At 42.0% G+C, this 25064-nt stretch overlaps 1 protein-coding gene across 1 annotated transcript in view; it reads left to right on the top strand.

The window, feature by feature from the left end:
- The window catches only part of LOC137323784 (collagen alpha-2(V) chain-like), a 256252-nt gene that overhangs the window by 124599 nt on the left and 106589 nt on the right, over window positions 1-25064 (top strand). Inside the window, exons 2-9 of the mRNA XM_067987707.1 lie at window positions 6207-6416; window positions 10489-10505; window positions 13201-13233; window positions 13483-13515; window positions 17885-17938; window positions 21069-21170; window positions 22666-22746; window positions 24598-24642. Of these exons, the coding sequence (XP_067843808.1) occupies window positions 6207-6416; window positions 10489-10505; window positions 13201-13233; window positions 13483-13515; window positions 17885-17938; window positions 21069-21170; window positions 22666-22746; window positions 24598-24642 (575 nt within the window). The remainder of the gene's footprint in view (window positions 1-6206; window positions 6417-10488; window positions 10506-13200; window positions 13234-13482; window positions 13516-17884; window positions 17939-21068; window positions 21171-22665; window positions 22747-24597; window positions 24643-25064) is intronic.

Raw genomic sequence — 25064 nt, 5'->3', positions numbered from 1 at the left:
TGTTTTGAATGTGGATTTAGTCACTCAGTTCAAAATTAGTAGTACAATGCTAGAACCACCAGCACTCAAATTGTACTGTTTGAAGTATTTCAAAAAGAAAGAAAAATAGGTAGAGGCAGGAAGCAATGGGAAACAAAGCTTTACAACACAGGAACATTCCTGAAGTATAGACATAAATAAAAAGCTATATAATCTTTTGACCATCCTTAGTGGAGCTCTAAGGATTCTGACCCTTCCGCAAAAGAGCTAATAGTGCTAGTGAAAGATCATTTTAGTTTGTTAAGGCCTTGTTTAAGGTTTTTAATGATGAACTTATGCAGCATTCCATAACTGCAGAGTTACATTGAAAGGTTGAGCATTTTATTTCAAGTCAGACAAAGTGTTAGTGTATTTAATCATAGGGAAATATCATCACAGCCATGACAGAATTCTTTTGCCTCAAGGCATAGCTTGAGGATTGCCCAAGAGAGCAGCCTCCTGTACTGGAAAGATAAAACTGAAGAATTGTAAGAAATAGGCTCCTGATGATGTCTGTCTTAATAGCAGTGGTCGAGAAGATTAACATTTAGAAGTAATGTTAGGTGTAAGTGAATTGCCAAGTTCCTTAAACCAAGGTCCTCAGATAATGACATTTTGTGGGACTGGCTGAAACTGTATAAATACATTGGTTTAATCAAGTTGCTCACTTGCTATAATAATGGTATAATATTATTCGATATCACTACTTTCAGACATTGATGTTAATTTTCTCTTCCCTTCCACTGCTTTATGTTAGGTTACAACTCCATCTTACAGCAATTATTTTTTATTATTCTTTTCCTTTAAAAAGTAAAGAAGAAATATCTTGACATGAGATGTAATTACAGAAGATTTGGGCCCCTTTGTGCAATGCAAGGAGTACACATGACTGCTTTGCCGACAGAATGTTTTTGGGAATGTCTGATAGAGTATGGTATGTTGGCCTTCATTACAAAAGGATTTGAGTACAGGAGCAGGGATGTCTTACTGCAGTTATACAGGGCCTTGGTGAGACCATATCTGGAGTATTGTGTGCAGTTTTGGTCTCCTTATCTGAGGAAGGATGTCCTTACCATGGAGGGAGTGCAACAAAGGTTTACCAGACTGATTCCTGGGATGGCAGGACTGACGTATGAGGAGAGATTGGGTCGACTAGGCCTATATTCACTAGAGTTTAGAAGAATGAGATGTGATCTCATCGAAACATAAAATTCTAACAGGACTAGACAGACTAGATGCAGGGAGGATGTTCCCGATGGCTGGGGAGTCCAGAACCAGGGGTCACAGTCTCAGGATACGGGGTATGCCATTTAGATGGGGAGAAATTTCTTCACTCAGAGGGTGGTGAACCTGTGGAATTCTCTACCACAGAAGGCAGTGGAGGCCAAGTCATTAGGTGTATTCAAGAAGGAAATAGATATATTTCTTAATGCTAATGGGATCAAGGGATATGGGGGAAAAGCGGGAACAGGGAACTGAGTATGACGATCAGCCATGATCATTTTGAATAGCGGAGCAGGCCCGAAGGGCCGAATGGCCGACTCTTGCTCCTATTTTCTATGTTTCTAGTAGATGAAATAACATCTCCACAATTTTTGAGATTGCCAGCAGCTTTTGAACAAAATTTGCATTCTGTTTTGAAGCCATTGATTTTTTTTTTGGTGGGGGCTCTTGGAATGGAATGATATTCATTTTTGAGAACTTTTAGGCAACTTCCTATAATGGCAAGATTCCGAAAAATTACAATTTGAATAGGGTACGGTAGCATAGTGGTTATGTTACTGGGCGAGTAATCCAGAGGCCTGGACTAAAATCCAGAGTCATGAGTTCAAATCCTGCCACGGCAGCTGGTGAATTTAAATTCAATTAATTAATTTAATTCAATTAATTAAATAAAAATCTGGAATTAAAATACTAGTATCAGTAATGATGGCCATGAAACTACCGGATTGTCGTAAAAACCCATCTGGTTCACTAATGTCCTTTAGGGAAGGAAGCCTGCCGCCCTTACCCGGTCTGGCCTATATGTGACTCCAGACCCACAGCAATGTGGTTGATTCTTAATTGCCCTCTGAAATGGCCTAGCAAGCCACTCAGTTGTAAAATCTCGCTACGAAAAGTCATAATAAGAATAAAACTGGACGGACCACCCGGCATCGGACCACTAGGCACCGGACACGACAACGGCAAAACACCAAGCCCAGTCGACCCTGCAAGGTCCTCCTTACTAACATCTGGGGACTTGTGCCAAAATTGGGAGAGCTGTCCCACAGACTAGTCAAGCAACAGCCTGACATAGCCATACTCACAGAATCATATCTTTCAGCCAACGTCCCAGACTCTTCCATCACCATCCCTGGGTATGTCCTGTCCCACCGGCAGGACAGACCCACCAGAGGTGGTGGTACAGTGATATACAGTCAGGAGGGAGTGGCCCTGGGAGTCCTCAACATTGACTCTGGACCCCATGAAATCTCATGGCATCAGGTCAAACATGGGCAAGGAAACCTCCTGCTGATTACCACCTACCGTCCTCCCTCAGCTGATGAATCAGTCCTCCTCCATGTTGAACACCACTTGGAGGAAGCACTGAGGGTAGCAAGGGCACAAAATGTACTCTGGGTGGGGGACTTCAATGTCCATCATCAAGAGTGGCTCGGTAGCACCACTACTGACCGAGCTGGCCGAGTCCTGAAGGACATAGCTGCTAGACTGAGCCTGCGGCAGGTGGTGAGCGAACCAACACGAGGGAAAAACTTACTTGACCTCGTCCTCACCAATCTACCTGTCGCAAATGCATCTGTCCATGACAGTATTGGTAGGAGTGACCACCGCACAGTCCTCGTGGAGATGAAATCCCGTCTTCGCACTGAGGACACCATCCAACGTGTTGTGTGGCACTACCACCGTGCTAAATGGGATAGATTCATAACAGATCTAGCAGCTCAAAACTGGGCATCCATGAGGCGCTGTGGACCATCAGCAGCAGCAGAATTGTATTCCAGCACAATCTGTAACCTCATGGCCCGGCATATTCCTCACTCTACCATTACCAACAAGCCAGGGGATCAACCCTGGTTCAATGAGGAGTGTAGAAGAGCATGCCAGGAGCAGCACCAGGCGTACCTAAAAATGAGGTGCCAACCTGGTGAAGCTACAACTCAGGACTACATGCATGCTAAACAGCGGAAGCAACATGCTATAGACAGAGCTAAGCGATTCCACAACCAACGGATCAGATCAAAGCTCTGCAGTCCTGCCACATCCAGTCGTGAATGGTGGTGGACAATTAAACAACTAACGGGAGGAGGAGGCTCTGCAAACATCCCCATTCTCAATGATGGCGGAGTCCAGCACGTGAGTGCAAAAGACAAGGCTGAAGCGTTTGCAACCATCTTCAGCCAGAAGTGCCGAGTGGATAATCCATCTCAGCCTCCTCCCGATATCCCCACCATCACGGAAGCCAGTCTTCGGCCAATTCGATTCACTCCACGTGATATCAAGAAACGGCTGAGTGCACTGGATACAGCAAAGGCTATGGGCCCTGACAACATCCCAGCTGTAGTGCTGAAGACTTGTGCTCCAGAACTAGCTGCGCCTCTAGCCAAGCTGTTCCAGTACAGCTACAACACTGGCATCCACCCGACAATGTGGAAAATTGCCCAGGTATGTCCTGTCCACAAAAAGCAGGACAAATCCAATCCGGCCAATTACCGCCCCATCAGTCTACTCTCAATCATCAGCAAAGTGATGGAAGGTGTCGTCGACAGTGCTCTCAAGCGGCACTTACTCACCAATAACCTGCTCACCGATGCTCAGTTTGGGTTCCGCCAGGACCACTCGGCTCCAGACCTCATTACAGCCTTGGTCCAAACATGGACAAAAGAGCTGAATTCCAGAGGTGAGGTGAGAGTGACTGCCCTTGACATCAAGGCAGCATTTGACCGAGTGTGGCACCAAGGAGCCCTAGTAAAATTGAAGTCAGTGGGAATCAGGGGGAAAACTCTCCAGTGGCTGGAGTCATACCTAGCACAAAGGAAGATGGTAGTGGTTGTTGGAGGCCAAGCATCTCAGCCCCAGGGCATTGCTGCAGGAGTTCCTCAGGGCAGTGTCCAAGGCCCAACCATCTTCAGCTGCTTCATCAATGACCTTCCCTCCATCATAAGGTCAGAAATGGGGATGTTCGCTGATGACTGCACAGTGTTCAGTTCCATTCGCAACCCCTCAGATAATGAAGCAGTCCGAGCCTGCATACAGCAAGACCTGGACAACATCCAGGCTTGGGCTAATAAGTGGCAAGTAACAATTGCGCCAGATAAGTGCCAGGCAATGACCATCTCCAACAAGAGATAGTCTAACCACCTCCCCTTGACATTCAACGGCATTACCATCGCCGAATCCCCCACCATCAACATCCTGGGGGTCACCATTGACCAGAAACTTAACTGGACCAGCCATATAAATACTGTGGCTACGAGAGCAGGTCAGAGGCTGGGTATTCTGCGGCGAGTGACTCACCTCCTGACTCCCCAAAGCCTTTCCACCATCTACAAGGCACAAGTCAGGAGTGTGATGGAATAGTCTCCACTTGCCTGGATGAGTGCAGCTCCAACAACACTCAAGAAGCTCGACACCATCCAAGATAAAGCAGCCCGCTTGATTGGCACCCCTTCCACCACCCTAAACATTCACTCCCTTCACCACCGGCGCACTGTGGCTGCAGTGTGCACCATCCACAGGATGCACTGCAGCAACTCGCCAAGGCTTCTTCGACAGCACCTCCCAAACCCGCGACCTCTACTACCTAGAAGGACAAGGGCAGCAGGCGCATGGGAACAACACCACCTGCACGTTCCCCTCCAAGTCACACACCATCTCGACTTGGAAATATATCGCCGTTCCTTCATTGTCGCTGGGTCAAAATCCTGGAACTCCCTTCCTAACAGCACTGTGGGAGAACCGTCACCACACGGACTGCAGCGGTTCAAGAAGGCGGCTCACCACCACCTTCTCGAGGGCAATTAGGGATGGGCAATAAATGCTGGCCTTGCCAGCGACGCCCACATCCTGTGAACGAATAATAATTTTTAAAAAATGTTGCGCAATTAATATATAATAGCCAATAAATGATTGTACCTCTGCTATTCCTTCTGCCTACTGGATCATTGGGATATTAAAATCTAACATGATTTCCCACAAACTACGAGGGCGGAACACAAAGGGTTAATTTTAACCCCCAGGATGAGTTGTGGGGGGTGGGGGCCGAGGCGGAGGTTGGGTGGGGGATTTAAAGTAAAAAAAAACTTGGAAACCCGGCAGCTGAAGGGAGGCAAGAACAGCTGAATGGAACAGGTGGGCCAGGAGGAACAGGAGTGCTTCCCCCCGCCTCACCAAACTTACCTGGTTCCATCCCCACGATCGGACCCCCTCGATCGGCTGACCACACCCCACTCTCCCTCCCCCCTCCCCCCTCCGTGATCGGACCCCCCCTCTGCAATCGGACCCCCGATATCCGACGCCACCCCTTGATCTCCTCCCGGCATGAGAACCCCCCCTGATCTCCTTCTCCCAGCATTGGACCCTCCCCCCCCACCCCGATCTCCTTCTCTCGGCATTAGAACCCCCTCCCTCCCACCCCGATCGCCTCTTTGCGATCTTCTCCCTGCCCCCACCCCCGCAAATCCATATCCTCCACGGCCCACGCTTTCTCCCTCTCTCCCTCCCTCTTCTCTGCTTCCCAGCTTCGGTCTGGTACCACAGGCCTTCCTGACAGCCAGCCAGCCTCTCAATCTGGTTGGCTTTGGGCGGGAAACCGATTTGTAAATTTTAAAACAAGTCCTGCTGTTAAATTCGGCAAGACATCCGGGAAGCCCGTATTTCCGGGTTTCCCCACTGCTTAATCTTCCCCTACCACTCCCTTCCCACCGCCCCATTATTATCGAGGCCCATATCTTCTCTAGTAGGCTGCATCTCCAGCAATACACATGCCTCCTTCTGTTTATACTAGTCTCTTGTTTTAGGTAATCAAAAGAATATTGCAAATGTGGACTTTCGACAAATGAATACAATCGTTTCTAAATTACTCCATCCTTTTCTCAGGAGCAGTATTTCTATTTTATATGATTTATGTAAAACAAGTGAGGCTTCCAAATTCTTTTTCTCACTCTTCTTTTTCCTGTTTTCATTAGATGATTTAAGCTGCACTCAATATGGCCACGCCTACCAGAACAAAGATGTCTGGAAACCAGAACCCTGTCAAATCTGTGTGTGTGATGAAGGAACAGTACTATGTGATGAAATCACCTGTGATGAACTATATGACTGCGAGAGACCTATGATCCCATTTGGAGAATGCTGTCCTATATGTCCATCTGGTGAAGATGGCAGGTATCCCAACAGTAAGTGACCTGCACTGTGTATTCAACCGTATAGATTACTAAGCATATTGAATGAATCTCTCTTATCAGGCATAGAATAGAATTTGAGGCTTGCAATTCTGAAATTTCCTTATGCAAGCAGATTGTGCAGTCGACAGTATTATCTATACATGTGAACTAAGAATTTGCTGTTTTTTTTCAAATAATTTTACAGTAGCTCTGAACAGTCTGAATGGTATTCTTCAGATGGAGGCTTTTGTATAAAGATTTCTCTTTTCTATAACCAAGTTGAATACTGCCATAGGTTAAGCTGGTTTTATTATCAAGCTTCATAATGGATAATATTAGGAAGAAATGTCTAAACAGATGGATTTCCTTAGGCTGTGCTAACAAAATATAAAAATAAATATTACAACTATAGGGCTCTTCTGTTTTCAGTGGATTTTGCACTTTCCCAAAGTACTCTTGAGTAGTCTATACTCTGGATCGTTGTAATAGGTTAGACATTTTTGCTGATTACATTAGTGGATAAATATTTAAAGTGCTCATTTGACATTCTCCATGTGCTATTTTAGAGTTTTTCTGATCACCCTCTGTGTAAAATTCACTCAATTTTATTGACTCAATGACAAATTGACTCAAAAAATCAGCAAACATTGTGGCTTTAAAGGGACATACTTGTACATTAATAGAAACATTGTTTAACATAATGCAATGTTAAAATGGTGTACAGGAGAATGTCACATTCTCATATGAACACATTAATCATTCTTCCACTATTATAATCAAGTCATTTCAACACTATTTTAATTTACTGGCAAGAGTAAAAAATGAAACGTAATCAGCTAGACTGTCTAATCAGACAGCTGTGAAGGCAGCTGAAACTGTGAAAGGAGATGTCAGCAAGTTGAACGGAATTACTAAATGCAAAAGCAGGCACTTTATTTGAAGCCAAAAATAGCACACAGTCTCTCACAAATGAGTGATTGCTCAGTGGTTAACTTTAATGAAGTATTTACTTCATATTTCAGAAAAGAAATCAGGGAATCGGAAGTACAATTTCAAAATTTGCAGATGATACCAAATTGGGGATTGTAGTTAATACAAAGGAAGAATGCATCAAAATGCAAGAGAACATTAATAAACTTGAAGAATGAGCATGTAATTGGCAAATGAATTTCAATATAGATAAGTGTGAGGTGGTGCATTTTGGTAGGACGAATAAGGAGATCACATGCTGCTTGGAAAATAAGTCTAAATGGGATAGAGGAGCAAAGGGATCTAGGGGTACAAATGCACAAATCAATAAAAGTAGTGATGCAGGTTAATAAGGCCATAAAAAAGGCAAATCAAGCACTAGAGTTCATTTCTAGAGGGATAGAATTGAAAAGCAAAGAAGTTATGTTAAACTTGTATAGAATCTTGGTTAGACCACGCTTGGAATATTGTACACAATTCTGGTTTCCATATCATATCATAGTAGAGGCATTGGAGAGGGTGCAAAAAAGATTCGCAAGGATGATACCAGAACTGAGTGGAAATCCTTATCAGGAAAGGCTGAAAAGGCTGGGGCTCTTTTCTCTAGAACAGAGAAGCTGAGGGGTGACCTGATAGAGGTCTTTAAGATAATGATAAGATTTGGTAGGCTATATGTAGAGAAAGTGTTTTGACTTGGAGTGGGCGGGGGGGGGGGGGGGAGTCCGAAACTAGAGGTCGTAAATATAAAATAGTCGCTAATAAATCCAATAGGGAATTCAGGAGAAACTAAAAATGTGGAACTCCCTACCACAAGGTGTAGTTGAGGCAAATAGCACAGATGCATTTAAGGAGAAACTAGATAAGCACGTGAGGGAGAAAGGAATAGAAGGGTATCCAGATAGGGTGAGATGAAGTAGGCAGGGAGGAGGCTCATGTGGAGCATAAACGCTGGCATAGACCAGTTGGGCCGAATGGCTTCTTTCTGCACAGTAGTTTTGATGTAACTCGATATAATTCTTGGATTGAGTCAACAATGAAAAAATGGTTGATCAGTTTCTCCTATCAAGATAAAAACAGAGATCTCATTACTGTTAAAAGTCAAGATTTATTTTGTTCAGAGCAGAAACTTAAAATCGATTGTATTTGTGGAATTGAGAGCAAAATTATTGTTGGATAGGAAATGTCTTTGAAGCAGCAAAATGCAGTAACAGGATTGTGCCTTGAGAAAGTCAGAGTTGGGAATAATTTACTTCTTTGCCAAAATGAAACATTAGGCACTGGCCTGATACTGATGAAGATCCACACTACCTTGTTGTGTGCATGTTCTTCCTCTTCACAACACGACATAAACAGTGGATACACCACTACTACACCCCGAGCAGTAAATATAGGCCACAGTGGGCAATACAACAACCTGCAACATTTTCTCTGGAACAGTTCCTCAAGCTGGTAATTCTTTGCTGATTGAGCAGTGGGTTCACAACTGAAGGATCCAATTTTGAAAAGTCTCCACTGCTGAGTAAGAATTGGATTATCCTTGGCATCCTCATTGGTAGGGAAACCAATGAAAGTTATTGCTGCAGGGTTACGAAATACAGGCACCTTCCTGCTGCACAGCATAAGTATGTTTATGCCAAACAGCTTGTAGAGTTTAGAATACATGACCATGCACAACATCAGTATGATGAGCCCGACATAAACAAACAGTAACCCCTTCACCCCATAGAGATGTATTAAATAGATAAACATTTTAATTCTCTATCCCTTGGTTTATTCTAATTTATTCCAAGGGGGCTTTAGATAGAAATTTTGCTTGTGCTATTTTCCCTTCCAGAATTTAGTCACTGTAGTGGCTATGACCATTATTTTAAGTTCAAGTGCACAATTGTGAGGTATACTTTTTTAGTTGATGGGAGCAAGGAACCATTCAGCTGAATTCAGTTGCAGCTATGTAGCCTTATGATAGATTTCAGTCAGAGCTTAAAAATGTTTGAAGATACAACAGTGTTATCCAGTAAGGACCAACTGTTCTTTTCTAGTTTTGAAAGGGAATTCCATCCTGGCTTTCCCTGCTACTATTTTGGCTGGCAACAGACAACAAAGCATCTGATGTTCATTCTAATGTTCTATTACTTGAGTCGCCAAGCAGAACATAACTATCAAAGCTGAGTACTGTGAATTCATCTTTTTGGGCCACTATGGAACCAACAATTTTGGTATACTTTGTACCATACGTAACTATTCATCATGGATAGTATGACAATTATTCATGCTTATTGGCAAAATATAACAAAAAATAGTACGAAAAAGAACTGTAGTCAAAATCCTCACTTTGGGGTAATTTTAACTTTTGCCGATAGTGTAAAACAGACAATATTGGATCAGTCGCCTATTTTACATCTCTCCCGATTTTTATTTCCATTGAAGTCAGCGCTAGCCCGGAAATGAAGGCCTGAGGCACACTGGAAATTGGGCCTCGGGCTTCATCTAGCAATCTGTGGATGCCAATTGGGTATCCCGATGCAGCTCTCCTGTTGGAGCCCTGGAAAATTCATCTAGCTCTGACGCAGAGCCAGTCCGCAGGTAAGTCCCAGGATGGAGGCCAGTGTGGGCTGGCAGTGACCTGCAGTATTATTGTGGAGCCAGAAGGAGCACTCCTGGTCTTGCTGGCTCCACATTAAGGTTAGTAAAACAACAAAAGCTTACCTGTTTTTCGGTGGTCTCCAGTGGTCCCTTTAAGAGCATGCACCACCCAGTTTTTACCAAATTTGTTTCTGGGGTCCTAAAACAAGCATTAGACCCCTGATTAGCATATTCATGGGGCCTAACATCAATTTTATGTGGGCGCCCTGTGCACTTGTGGGGTGTTTGGTCCCCCCAACTTCTGTTTTTCATCCAGAAATCGAGCACGATAGGGACCAATTTCTCCCCCATTGCGATAAAACAGCCCAACATCAAAAGCTTTTTTTTCTTGCTTATATTCTAAAATGTTCTAATCTTGATATGTATTTATCTCAATCACAAAAATTCCCACAATCAAATATTGCTCTTTTGCTAAAGTGGATTGTTAATTAAATGAGGACTATTCTAATTTAAACCATTTTTCTTTTTCCAGTAGCTAGAGGAGAAAAGGTAAGAACATTTTGTAAACACTTCTACAGAAGTAAAAATAAATATTAATTTTGCAATTGCCATAAGATTGTGATTTGTAGCTGCTGTTTAGAAATGTTGAGGGTGAAATTTGTCTTTGATGGGAGTGCGAAATGGGCGATAATGCATTGACCGTCTGTTTTATACTCTGTCCGATTTTTGTTTCCATTGACTGGAAAAGAAAATCGGGCTGGTTGTAAAACGGGCTGCCGATGGGCTATCGCCCATTTTACACTATCACTCAAGGCGAATTTCACCACAACTATATTCTAGAGACTACAAAGACAATTTAATGCTTCTTGTTTATGATTGAGATGGAAAAGGGGATCAGGACAAGTTTGAAATGTCAGGTTTGAGAATTTTTTTTCATGGTAGTGTTATCTTCGTGAAAATATTGGATATTCACAGTGATCGTTAAAGGAGGAATAGTAAACTGGTAGTAAGAGGAGGGGTGGGACCGATTAGGGACCAAAAAGGAGACCCATGCATGGAGGCAGAGGGTTTGGCTGAAGTACTAAATGAATACTTTGCATCTGTCTTTACCAAGAAAGAAGATGCTGCCAAAGTCACTGTAAAAGAGGAGGTAGTTGAGATACTGGATAGGCTAAGGATTGATAAAGAGGCGATACTAGAAAGGCTGGTAGTACTTAAAGTAGATAAGTCACCTGGTCTGGATGGGATGTATTGTAGGTTGCTGAGGGAAGTAAGGGTGGAAATTGCAGAGGTAACAGCCATAATCTTCTAATCATCCTTAGATATTGGGGTGGTGCCAGAGGACTGGAGAATTGCAAATGTTACACCCTTGTTCAAAAAAGAGTGTAAGGATAAACCCGGCAACTACAGGTCAGTCAGTTTAACCTTGGTGGTGGGGAAACATTTAGAAACAATAATCCAGGACAAAATTAAGTCACTTGGACAAGTGTGGATTAATTAAGGAAACCCAACACGGATTTGTTAAAGGCAAATCGTGTTTAACTAACTTGATTGAGTTCTTTGAAGAGGTAACAGAGAGGGTAGATGAGGGCAATGTGGTTGATGTAGTGTATGTGGACTTCCAAAAGACGTTTGATAAAGTGTCACATAACAGGCTTGTCATCAAAGTTGAAGCCCATGGAATAAAAGGGGCAGAGGCAGAATGGATATGAAATTGGCTAAGTGACAGGATACAGAGAGTAGTGGCAAACGGTTGTTTTTCGGACTGGAGGGAGGTATACAGTGGTGTTCCCCAGGGGTCGGTACTAGGACCACTGCTTTTCTTGATATATATGAATGACTTGGACTTGGGTGCAGACGGCACAATTTCAAAATTTGCAGATGACACAATACTTGGAAGTGTAGTGAACAGTGAAGAGGATAGTGATAGACTTCAAGAGGACATAGACAGGCTGGTGGAATGGGCGGACACATGGCTGATGAAATTTAATGCAGAGAAGTGCGAAGTGATACATTTTGGTAGGAAGAATGAGGAGAGGCCATACAATTCTAAAGGGGGTGCAGGAACAGAGAGACCTGGGGGTATATGTGCACAAGTCATTGAAGGTGGCAGGGCAGGTTGAGAAAGCATTTAAAAAGCATATGGGATTCTGGGCTTTATAAATAGAGGCATAGAGTACAAAAACAAGGCAGTTATGATGAACCTTTATAAAACACTGGTTCGGCTACAACTGGAGTATTGTGTCCAATTCTGGGCATCACACATTAGAAAGGATGTGAAGGCCTTAGAGAGGGTGCAGAAAATATTTACTAGACTGGTTCCAGGGATGAGGGACTTCAGTTTTGTGGATAGACTGGAGAAACCAGGGTTGTTCTCGTTAGAGCAGAGCAGGTTGAGAGAAGATTTGATCGAGGTGTTCCAAATCATGAGGGATCTAGACAGAGTAAATAGAGAGAAACTGTTCCCACTGGTGGAAGGGTCGAGAATCAGAAAACACAGATTTAAGGTGATTGGCAGAAGAACCAAAGTCGACATGAGGAAAGACATTTTTATGCAGTGAGTGGTTATGATCTGGAATGCACTGCCTGAAAGTGTGGTGGAGGCAGAGTCAGTCGTGGCTTTCAATATGGAATTGGATAACAACTTGAAGGGAAAATTTTGCAGGGCTACAGGGTAAGGGCGGGGGAGAGGGACTATCTGAATTGCTCTTGCAGAGAGCCGGCATGAGCTTGCGGACCGAATGGCCTCCTTCTGTGCTGTAACCATTTTATGATTCTATGAATCATTTACAACAGTTATCAGTTCTACTACAGCTGAATAAAAGATCTGGTAAAAGATCAACATTTACTGTGCCCACTGCCCTAGTAAGAAAATGTCAAATGTTAAAGTCATGCACCACTTTTAACCTTTATTCAACTTCATACAAGAGTTGCAAACTGTCTTCAAAAATATGAGATTGTCATTGAGGAGATTTTCTCATACTAGTTGAATTAAAAATATTAATGAAGAAATTCGAGAAAAAGGTAAGAATGATTGTAATTATTTTAGCCTTGTAGCCTTACTTGTGAACATGGAAATATAGTGATTATATTGTGTTTTTAAAAAAAATCAAACGCATCATAGGATAATGCAGGCAGTTTAAAGTTGTTTTCCAGTTATGTACAAATGAAATGTTTTGAGAATAAAATATTTATTGATGCAGATGGTATTTTCAAACTGAAGCAATTCTGCTTTCTCCTATAGGGGCAAAAAGGTGAACCAGGAGAAGTCCGCAGAGTAAGTGATTTAAAATTGTCTATTTTAATTCTTTCCTAATTTTACCCCTTTCCTGGTCTGACCATTTGTATTTGCATTGGCTAGAACACATTTCCAAAACTATACACTTAAATGTTATGTAAATAGCAGTTGAAAGATTGAGTAATGTTAATGAAAGACAGAGAGCAAGTACTCAATGCATAACTAAAACTGACGATACCATCTACTGTCACTTTACTACTGATCATTGACTCTTTTCCTATTTACCAGGTGGTTGGAATAAGAGGACCTCCAGGCCCAGCGGTAAGTGGTGTCCTTATAATGTTGTGTCATGATAAATATACATAGAAAATTGCATTTAAAATCAAGTTTGAGAATCAATCTTCGCTAAATTAGATCAGTTAAAATACTAACAATTTGAATATTTGTGTTAATACTCTTTTAAAAGTGGAGCAGTATTTTATGGTTCTGAAGGAAGTAACAGTGACGTGCAATCTTAAGCATGATTTATGTAATAAATACATAAAAAGCGTATGAATATGGAGACAATGCCTTATACTTTAGAGTATTGCTCATTACTTCTAATGTATTTTAATTATGTAACACTCCTAGTGATGGCTTTTAGGGCTCCAGCTCTGCAAAATCCCTGTTTATATTGCTTGGCTCCTGTCTGACTGGAGCTGTAATCATGCTGTTTACCAGAGAGCTCTACACATGTCTGGATACACGCCTGGGCAGAGCTGTCACCCAACAATTACACACTAAAATGTTTAGATAGCAGGGAGAGGGAATCTCTGTTCTCTAAATATTTAAATTAAGGCCAGGTAGGTTTACAAAGTAGCGGAGAGTCCCTGAGCACTTTGTAAGACAGGTTTGACTTTTACACTCCATTTACACTCCATGGGCTAGACCTTGACTTTGTGCAATAGTGAAATTAGGTGATAGCAAGTCAGCAGCTATTAGGAAATAAAAAGCAGGAGAGTTGTAAAATGAGCTGCTGACTCACTATCATCCGTTTTACACGATCACATAAAGTCAAAATTAACCCCCCATGTGTTGTCAAACTAAAATACTGTAAGACTACCCCCTCTAGGGCTCTCAGTTGGCTTTACTCCAGAGTCAGATCAGGCCCTGATTCTGGATTTACACCATCAGGTTAGTGTCAGTGCAAAGTTAAAATCACTTTGTACCAACACTAAACGTTTTAGTACAAGTTTTAGTATACCCTTAGATTCAATAGTTCTTTTGTGTGATGATAACAGACAATTTTTTTTTATTTGTTTGTGGGATGTGGGGATCGCTAGCATGGCCAGCATTTATTGCCCATCCCTAATTGACCTTGAGAAGGTGGTGGTGAGCCGCCTTCTTGAACCACTGCAGTCCATGTGGTAAAGGTTCTCCCACAGTGCTGTCAGGTAGGGAGTTCGAGGATTTTGACCCAGTGACGATGAAGGAACGGCGATATATTTCAAAGTCGGGATGGTGTTTGACTTGGAGGGGAACGTGCAGGTGGTATTGTTCCCATGTGCCTGCTGCCCTTGTCCTTCTAGGTAGTAGAGGTCGTGGGTTTGGGAGGTGCTGTCGAAGAAGCCTTGGAGAGTTGCTGCAGTGCATCCTGTAGATAGAATACATTGCAGCCACAGTGAACTGATGGTGAAGGGAGTGAATGTTTAGGGTGGTGGATGGGGTGCCAATCAAATGGGCTGTTTTGTCCTGAATGGTGTCGAGCTTCTTGAGTGTTGTTGGAGCTGCACTCATCCAGGCAAGTGGAGAGTATTCCATCACACTCTGACTTGTGCCTTGTAGATGGTCAGGAGATGAGTCACTTGCCACAGAATACCCAGCCTCTGACCTGCTTTTGTAGCCACAATATTTATGTGGCTGGTCCAGACTATTTAAGTTTCTAGTCAGTGGTGACCCCCAGGATGTTGATGGTGGGGAATTCGGTGATGGTAATGCTGTTGAACGTCAAGGGGAGGTGGTTAGACTCTCTCTTGTTGGAGATGGTCATTGTCTGGCGCGAATGTTACTTGCCACTTATCAGTCCAAGCCTGGATGTTGTCCAGGTCTTGCGGGCATGGACTGCTTTGTTACCTGAGGGGTTGCGAATGGAACTGAACACTGTGCAATCATCAGCGAACATCCCCATTTCTGACCTTATGATAGAGGGAAGCTCATTGATGAATCAGCTGAAGATGGTTAGGCCTAGGACACTGCCCTGAGGAACTCCTGCAGCAATGTCCTGGGGCTGAGATGATTGGCTTCCAACAACCATTACCATCTTCCTTTGTGCTAGGTATGACTCCAGCCACTGGAGATTTTTCCCCCTGATTCCCATTGACTTCAATTTTACTAGGGCTCCTTGGTGCCACACTCGGTCAAATGCTGCCTTGATGTCAAGGGCAGTCACTCTCACCTCACCTCTGGAATTCAGCTCTTTTGTCCATGTTTGGACCAAGGCTGTAATGTGGTCTGGAGCCGAGTGGTCCTGGCGGAACCCAAACTGAGCATCGGTGAGTAAGTGCCGCTTGATAGCACAGTCGACATACGAACATACGAATTAAGAGCAGGAGTAGGCCATTCGGCCCCTCAAGCCTGCTGTGCCATTTGAGAAGATCATGGCTGATCTGATACCTTCCATCACTTTGCTGATGATTGAGAGTAGACTGATGGGGCGGTAATTGGCCGGATTGAATTTGTCCTGCTTTTTGTGGACAGGACATACCTGGGTAATTTTCCACATTGTCGGGTAGATGCCAGTGTTGTAGTTGCACTGGAACAGCTTGGCTAGAGGCACAGCTAGTTCTGGAGCACAAGTCTTCAGTGCTACAGTCGGGATGTTGTCAGGGCCCATAGCCTTTGCTGCATCCAGTGCACTCGGTCATTTCTTGATATCACGTGGAGTGAATCGAATTGTTTGAAGACTGGCTTCTGTGATGGTGGGGATATTGGGAGGAGGCCGAGATGGATCATCCACTAGGCACTTCTGGCTGAAGTTGGTTGCAAACGTTTCAGCCTTGTCTTTTGCACCCAAGTGCCATCATTGAGGATGGGGATGCTTACGGAGCCTCTTCCTCCCGGTAGTTGTTTAATTGTCCACCACCATTTACGACTGGATGTGGCAGGACTGCAGAGCTTTGTCTGGTCCGTTGGTTGTGGAATCACTTAGCTCTGCCCATAGCATGTTGCTTCTGCTGTTTAGCATGCATGTAGTCCTGAGTTGTAGCTTCACCAGGTTGACACCTCTTTCTTTTAGTTACGACTGGTACTGCTCCTGGCATGCTCTTCTACACTCCTCATTGAACCAGGGTTGATCCCCTGGCTTGTTGGTAAATGTAGATTGAGGAATATGCCAGGCCATGAGGTTACAGATTGTGCTGGAATACAATGTTGCTGCTGCTGCTGGCCCACAGCACCTCATGGATGCCCAGTTTTGAGCTGCTTGATCTGTCCTGAATCTATCCCATTTAGCACGGTGGTAGTACCACACAACACGTTGGATGGTGTCCTCAGTGTGAAGATGGGACTTCGTCTCCACAAGGACTGTGCGGTGGTCAGCCCTACAAGTACTATCATGGACAGATTCCTCTGTGACAGGTAGATTGGTGAGGACGAGGTCAAATAGGTTTTCCCTCATGTTGGTTCGCTCACTACCTGCCGCAGGCCCAGTCTGGCAGCTATGTCCTTCAGGGCTCGGCCAGCTCGGTCAGTAGTGGTGCTACTGAGCCAATTCTCGTATTACTGTGGTAATGTGCCAAATTCCGTGATAAGCATTTTAAAATAGATATTTAAAAAAAATTATATTCAAAAGAATGAATAGAAGAGGTAGTTGTTCATCAAGTACTTCTGAACAACAAAGTCCTTTATTTCCCCCTCTGTGGCCCAACACCATGACCCCACCCAGGGCAGCACTTGGCCTGGATTGAAAATGTCAGACAGGGAAGTTGGGCCAAAAACATTAGTGACATCCAAAATGTAGCTGGATGTTATAATGGGAGATTTAGGGTACTAGAGGAAAGAACTTCGATGGGCTGAATGGCCTTTTCTCATTTCTCATTATGTTATTTTTAACGAGACTGCCGCAGTACATTTCCTGCGTGACCCTTAAAGAATTCCTCTCACTGCACTGTAATTTGTGTCTGGTTCTCTGAAACAAAAGGCCAGTCCGTGACTATTTCAAGACATTTGTCCAGTCTCTTCAGAGACAGATTAAGAATTCGGGGGCCTCTGCACCCGCCACCACCGTCCCCCCCCGCCCCTCCCCGCTACTCTGTGTATTCATGAAGAAATAGGCCTATAGAATATTTACACACTGCGTTAATAATAAAGCAAATCATATCACAATATACTATGCGTAAATGAAACTGATTCAGCGGTTTTCTGCAGTTTTCTGCATTATGGTGAGTTTTACTAGGGACCCAATATTTGGCTGGGCCCCCTGGGCACAGGTCCTATAGGCTGTGTGTTAATTCAGCCCTGGGCCTCTTAGAAAATGATTGGCTCCAAATGACCATTACACTGCAGTGGAATATTCAAAAATGTACAAACTTGATGCACAGATAATGAAAACATGTACGAGTGTGCAATAGCTTGAACCTTTAGGGGAGGTAGCTTTTTTTTTGTTGTTCCTAACGTGGGGTATTTTTACAAAGAAAAATCTGTTTTTTTACAGGGACCACCAGGTTCACAAGGAGCAAGAGGTGGAGAAGGGAGAAAGGGACCAACAGTGAGTATTGATGTGACTCTTCTTGATCACAGAGTATACAGGGCATGTGATATGCATCATGCTCACAGCCTGAAGAGACTAAACAATGAGTAATATCATGCTCAAAGGCACTGGTAGGGTTAATTTCATATCCAGTAAGACATTATAGAATTACAAAGTGCAATTTTCCATCTACTTAATATCATATATTAAAACTTCTGAGTGGGCCACATTAGATTTCAAAAAGCATTGAAAATTCTTGTCAGGCTCAATTTATGGGCAAAAGTGTTGACATTTTTTAACTGTAGTACCTGTTAAGCATGTAGGTGGCGCTGAAATAAGGTTTACATTAGAAAGGAAAATCGGGCAGGTGTAAATCAGCAACTGATCCGCTGCCACCCATTTCCCCCCTGGGGGCAGCAGGGTTAATCAACCCCAATGTTAAATGCCACATAACATTAGATGCTAAAGCTGCAGCAGCAATGTAGTATATTGACAGTTAAGTCCAAAGTAAGGTTGAATCTGCATGTAGTTGCAGTGTCTGACCATGAGTGTCACTGTGGAGCATTCTAAGTCTGCATCAGGCATCAGCCATTTTGGTATTGATAGATAAGCTAGGTGAGTTTTAAACTCTTAAATTAAAATTGCGACTTTTCAATGATATTTTATAACCTGTGACAGATCCCTTGGATAGCTTCCAACTTCAACTTCTTTATGCCAAGGTCCTCTTTATTCCTCCTTCACCTCAAACGTCCCTTCAGCCCATAGGCATCTCAGAGCTGTTAGCAGACCAATCCTCCCCCATTCTCGAACTCACCATTTTTCCCTTAGCTCATAAACTGCCCCACTATTGCCTGCCCACGTGATCCACCTCCTGGCTAAATGCTTCTGCCAGCCACACATCAACATACCCAATGAGCAGAAGTATTACTTCAACTCGTACCCCTTCCCCGCCACACTGTCCAACTTTTAGGCTTTTCCCATCCCCCCTTTCCCCCCATGAGCAGTTTTATGGCATTGATTCATTCTAGACCCCTCCAACTCCAGTCGCCCCACTAGGCAGGGAAATTGCTCGAGTCTGGACTTAGCAGGGCACTCATTCCTAGTAAACTTCCCCCCTCCTCCGCAGATGTTCAAAATGGGCCTTGGGAAGCTGCCTCCCTCCACTAATTATCCAAACATCCTCCACCTCCTTGTCCTGTCCTCCTCTTACCCTCTTTCCCTTTCCCCTCCCTGCCCATCTCTCCATTCCCCTTTCCCCATCTCTCCACTCCCCATTCCTCATGTGTTGGGCCCATAACCCAGAGGTTGATGGTTCAAAACCAGAGGAAACGAAACTCACAGATGTCAATATGAGGAACATACAAATACCTCCTGTTAATTGGCTGATCTGGCAAACTCATTTTACACCATTTGTATTCATTGAGGTAGACTCAAAATATTTCAGATTATTATACTGTGCCTTAGATATATATATATATATATATATATATCTCTAATTGAAAACATGAACAGATACTAGACAATAACCTTCAAATTTAATTTAATATTTTATACAGTATGTTACTGTGCAGACTGGTGCTTCGTACTCTGTGATTTATGTCTTCACTGAGCCAACACCGGAACTTTATTTAATAAAAACTGTGCATTTTTCATGCACTCCTCATGTATATCTTTATTCTAAGTTATTGTTGCAGTTAAAAAAGTGAGAACATAGAAGTTTTTTCTTTCTTTTGTTGATTTTGGACTCCATCACATCACATTACCATAGATGTTATTACTGCGGCCTCTCACTAAATTTGTATTTTTAAGTTTCGGTCGAGGCAAACACAAAAAATCAGCAAAAAATTAATTTGTTTTAAAAGAAAAACATCTTACCAGCCAGCTGTGTAGCACAACTAGAATATACATCAAGAACCAATGGTTTTGGTAGCAAAGCCATCAGCTGCCTCAGGCCTATTCTCAGAAATTCGCTTGCTAAACCCCTCCACTTTGCTTCTTCTTTCTCTGTCTTTAAAAGTCTCCTCAAAACCTATCTTTTTGACTGTGCTTTCGATCACCTTTTATTGCTGGACATTCATTCATCCTCTGTGAAGCGCTTTAGAATATTTTATTACTTTAAAGGCACTATATAAATGAGCAAGTTGTTGCTATTGTTGTATCACTGTCTGCAATGATGCCTGTGGCTGTCATGATCACACAACTGGTGCCTGCAAAGATTTATTTTCCAAAAATCACCAGCCCTACTGTATGTCATCTCTGCAATAAACCCACTGAAAACAAAAGGACTGTAATGTGTCAAAAAATGCCAAGTGTAATTTTTCAAGCTGTCATCGCACAACAGTTTAGTTCTCACTGCTGAGGGGGGCCTTATCGTCTTTAGGAAGTGACAGTATCAAAAGGTCAAAAAACAGAGGCACATTTCCTCTTCTAATACTGTAACTGATCTTTTGTCCCTAATGTAACGATGGACATACTCTTTTCTGTGGTGCTCTCTGCTTGACCCTTTTTGAGGATAGTTGAGTGGTATGAAAATAAATCTACAGATATTAAAAATGATTTTAAGCTGTAAGTATGAATATATTTACCCATGAATTACAGAAGTGATCTTGTGTGCCTTTGTTCCATCAGCTTATGAATATTTACAGCTCATTTTTGGTCACTGCCATTTGGACAATATAGTAATTCAAGAGCCCTTAAAAGTAGTCAGGATCTTTTATAAACATTGAACGTATCTGACTAACATAAAAGTAATTAAATTGTAAGAAAACTATTACATACTGATGCCCGATGAGTGATATATAAGACTCTGCACTGAGGGTTGTAACAATAGCTATTCTAATTGTAAGAAATAACTTACATTCATTTAGGGCCTTAAGAAGTCCTCAGGATGTCCCGAAGCAATATATAATTGATAAAGACACTGGGATAGACATCCTGCCCAAAAACTAGGTTTTTCCAGATTGTCCCATGAAGTTTGGTTTTGGGCATAAATAGCCATACTGGTTAGTAACTGGCGATTGCTGTGCTGTAGTTTAGGGATAGAGCCAATTTGTATGAGATGATACAAAGGAGGCCTGGGAATTCAATCAAAGCATTGCACCTTTTTCTAAAACATTAATCTAATTCTTGGACAATGTTTGATTTATAGGGTGTAAGTGGCCCACCTGGAAGTGATGGCGTGCCTGGAATTCCTGGAGAACCTGGTGCTCCTGGTCCACCTGGACACCCCACTCATCCTGGCTTTCAAAGCGTAAGTACTTCTTGTCTTGAGTGATTGTCATTAAATCCTCACAGAAAATCAACTTATGTAATTGTTGCACCCTTAAAACTATCATTATTAGGAAATGGAGATGGACTCTGATGTCTTTCATCATCTTTGATACTCCCAAATTAGCCATGGGTTTAGAGTTCTATGATCTGTTTGCAATGACAATGATAATTCACAAGATAGACAGGTTCAGACAAAGGAGGGCCGTCGTCCCATTTCACCTCACTCTCTGCAGTATCAACCGCATCATCTTCACATTATGGTAACAAAATAGTACAAGGAAATGTACTTAGATACTGACAACCTCTGTATGTTCTGTGTGTAAAGCTTTGGTCATCCTGTTGAAAATATTGTTACAGAGTGGATGCTATATAGTGAACCACCACAAGTCAAAAAAATAGCTGACGTGTGTCCATAAATAGCAGTTCATGGAAATTAGAAATTCAGCTGGTTTCTCAGTTCAGCAAACTCACCTTTGATCAAGTGTATGTGTTAGCTGGAAATGTTAAAGACTCTTGATCAAAGTTGAGTCTGCTGAACTGAGAAACAGCTGAATTTCTAGTTTCCATGAACTGCTATTTATGGACACACGTCAGCTATTTTTTGACTTGTTTTATGTAGTGGTGGTTCCCAAAGAGCATCCACTCTGTAGCAATATTAGCCTAGATTGCCAATCCCTGTTGTTTTAAAATATTTGGAAGACAACATGCACTACATTTACATTCATACATGTTGCTGCATTTTTCACACCAATCTACCTGAAAGATTCAAATAAATTCTCCACATTTATACTGGATCCTAGTTGACGTGGGGTGACCTTCAGTGTTTAAAAGGGAGCCAATAACAAACTGTTTCCTTTCATTACATTACTCATTCTTCTATCCATGTAATTCTTCTGAGACAAGGCTACAGCACTATATGCCTGATTCTCCGACCAGCAATTCCTGTATGGGAGTTTGTGGAGTTTGGGGTGTGGGGCATAATCTTCACATTCACTGCCCGGACGGTAAACTGGCAGAGCGGATCACCTACCTGTTATGGAACCCGCCTGATTTTCATTTATAACTGGTGGACAATCCACTCCGCCAATTTACTACCCAAGTGGTGAAGGTGAAAATTACCCCTGTGATCACGGAATCACCCCTATAGTTATGACTGACCTCACCTTTGGGGGGTGGGTGGGGGGTGGTTTATGCCTCCTTAAACTTTTTCTATTCATCTTGAACTAACTTTTTTACATTTGTAATTGTAGTTTATGTGTTTATATGTGGCATAAAGATTGCATAAAACTGAGAACAATGGCATGCACTGTTTATCTCAAGTAGGGCATTCATAACTCACAAGTGGCTCCATCAGAGTTAGCTTATAAGGTCGTTTTCCTGAGTGTATTTTACTATTCTCCATTATCCAGCTGTATTTTCTGTTCACTTATGTATGCATTAAGTTTAGACTAACTGTTCTGATTCCTCTCTTACAGCAACTTGCATCTCAGGTGGCTGGTGGTTTTGATGAGAAGTCAGGTCTCCGTGGCCAGTTCGGAATGGTGCCTGGATCTACAGTAAGACAGTTTTTTAAAGTCTCTTGAAGCATGTTCAGTATATGATAGGACTGCTTTAGTATGGCACAGAGTGCATTACATGATCTGTTCTGTGAGAATAGATAACATTTGGTAAATTAGAAATATGCAATAATTAGTTACGATATTAGAAACAACACATATAGATCTTATGTTGTATGTATACGTATGTATGTATGTACATATATTAAAGTGTCCAATGTGGGAAGTCACTGAAGATTCAAGTATAAGCTCAAAGGTACATTGGAAGTCCATGACAAAGTTTCAGTCCCTTTTATGAAATTCATTAGACCAGCACTGATAACCTGCAGTTCATTAACCAAAACATAAGCCAGTAACCAAATATTATTATACACTATATTAATACATGATTAAGTCAAATCTAATATTCTGGTTATTGGACAGCCATTCAAATCCTGGTAAATATTTTTAGGCTGGAGAATTGTAAAGTTCGATATCGTGGGAAAAAAACCCTGTAATATTAACATTCCAAGGATAAATTCAAAAATCACAATCATCAGTATAAAGTAGTTAAAAAGTTAATACATTTTCTGAACAAACTCAAAATCTTTAACTATGAGCAGAAATAAATGGCCCATGCTAAACCATATGACTAGTAGTTATACAGAATAATCCTGGCGTTTTATTACTGAAATAAGAGTCCGCTAGCTGCTTAAAGGGCTCTCAGTTCATATTTTAATTAGCTCTTTGTCCCTTTGTAACTGCAGCTCAAACTTGCCATTGCACCTGACTGTCTATTATTAATGGATAATTTCTGGTCCTATCACTATGCTAAATATATGGAGTGGTGTGAATGAAAGGCTATTAAAGCTCTTTATAATGTAAGCAAATCACACTATTATATGGAAGATAGATTGGTATTTTTATATAATTCATCTATTATTCCCGTATTGGATCCCACCTGCTGCCACTCACCACTATACCTTCAGTCAAGGGGAAGCAATGGATTAGCTCAGACTTCTTCAAAGTTGCAATCATGCACTTCGAGGGCTGGTTACACTATTCACATAGTACACAGAAATTAAGTCCCATACATTTCAAATCTCAGGATTTGAAGATCATGCCAGAGTAATTGAACTTGAATGATAATCAAAACTGAGGCAAGTCTGACTTATAGCTTTTATAGTAAATTCCCAGGTTAGTCACTACAAAGTATCATAGTTAAACATAGTCACACATGGGTATTTATATTTTCTGGAGTTTGGATTCAGAAAATTCTTTCATCACTCAAATTTCTGAATCTAAATGATGTTGCTGGAAACAACTTGATGCTATACCCAATAGATTGTTGGGGACATTCTCTGCGAGTCACCAATGGAAGATATCTCAGGAATAATCTTCTTTAATCTGCCATAAATGTGCACGCTTCTTGAAGTTGACATGAAAATGGAGGCTTTGGATGTATAACCAGTGGATTACCTTGAAAATTGGATTGACCGGATGTATCCAATATCACAATAGCAAAGAGTAATATAAACCTCCCCCAATAATTACCTTACCAGTTCATTAAGATGGGTTAATTAATTGCTTGCTACCAATATGTCATCAAATAAATACAGAATGGATAAAAATGACTGAAATGGCTCACTTTCTGAAGTAGCCATTATCTTTTACTTACTATTCTCCTATTAAATTCCAACTGGCAGAGGAGTCCATTGCTCAGTTACTGCTCTTTGAACTTCAGAAGACTGACCGAGAAACAATCCCCGATAAAGAATGCTACAAAAGCCATAATGTGCGAGATAAATCTCAAAACAGAATCATTTATTTATTTGTTTCATTACTATTTATTGTTGTTGTTTTATTCTCTAGGGTGAAGTAGGACCGAGAGGAGCTCCAGGAGCAATGGGAGCACCAGTAAGCACTTTATGATTCATTATATCTGTATTCAATTGGTGATAGAAGAGACCACATTTTTGCTTTGGCTATCATGGATTCATTAACGTGAAATTAAGTTAAAATAGATCTGCTTGAAAATATTGGATATACCCAGGCTTTAAATGCTGAGAAAAAGAGAGTAATATATTCTGATACGTATTTAAACCGATCACTCCATTTTACTCTGCAGCATACAAAAAAGATGTAAAAAGGCCAGTCGATCTAACTTGCCACACTGAAATTCCTTCCCGGAGACAATGTGAACATTTTTTTTTCCTGCCCAGTCTAATATACCCATACTGACCACTGAATCACAATTTGATTTTTAACTTGTGTAATTGGGGTCAGCATTCCCTACAGTGAGTAATTGCCGCTTCTATAAAGCAACAACTCTAAGTTCA

The sequence above is a fragment of the Heptranchias perlo genome, chromosome 7, assembly GCF_035084215.1.
Source record: "Heptranchias perlo isolate sHepPer1 chromosome 7, sHepPer1.hap1, whole genome shotgun sequence".
Lineage (NCBI taxonomy): Eukaryota > Metazoa > Chordata > Chondrichthyes > Hexanchiformes > Hexanchidae > Heptranchias > Heptranchias perlo.
The sequence above is the reverse complement of the archived record's forward strand: the minus strand, read 5'-3'. Positions and strand labels throughout refer to the sequence as shown.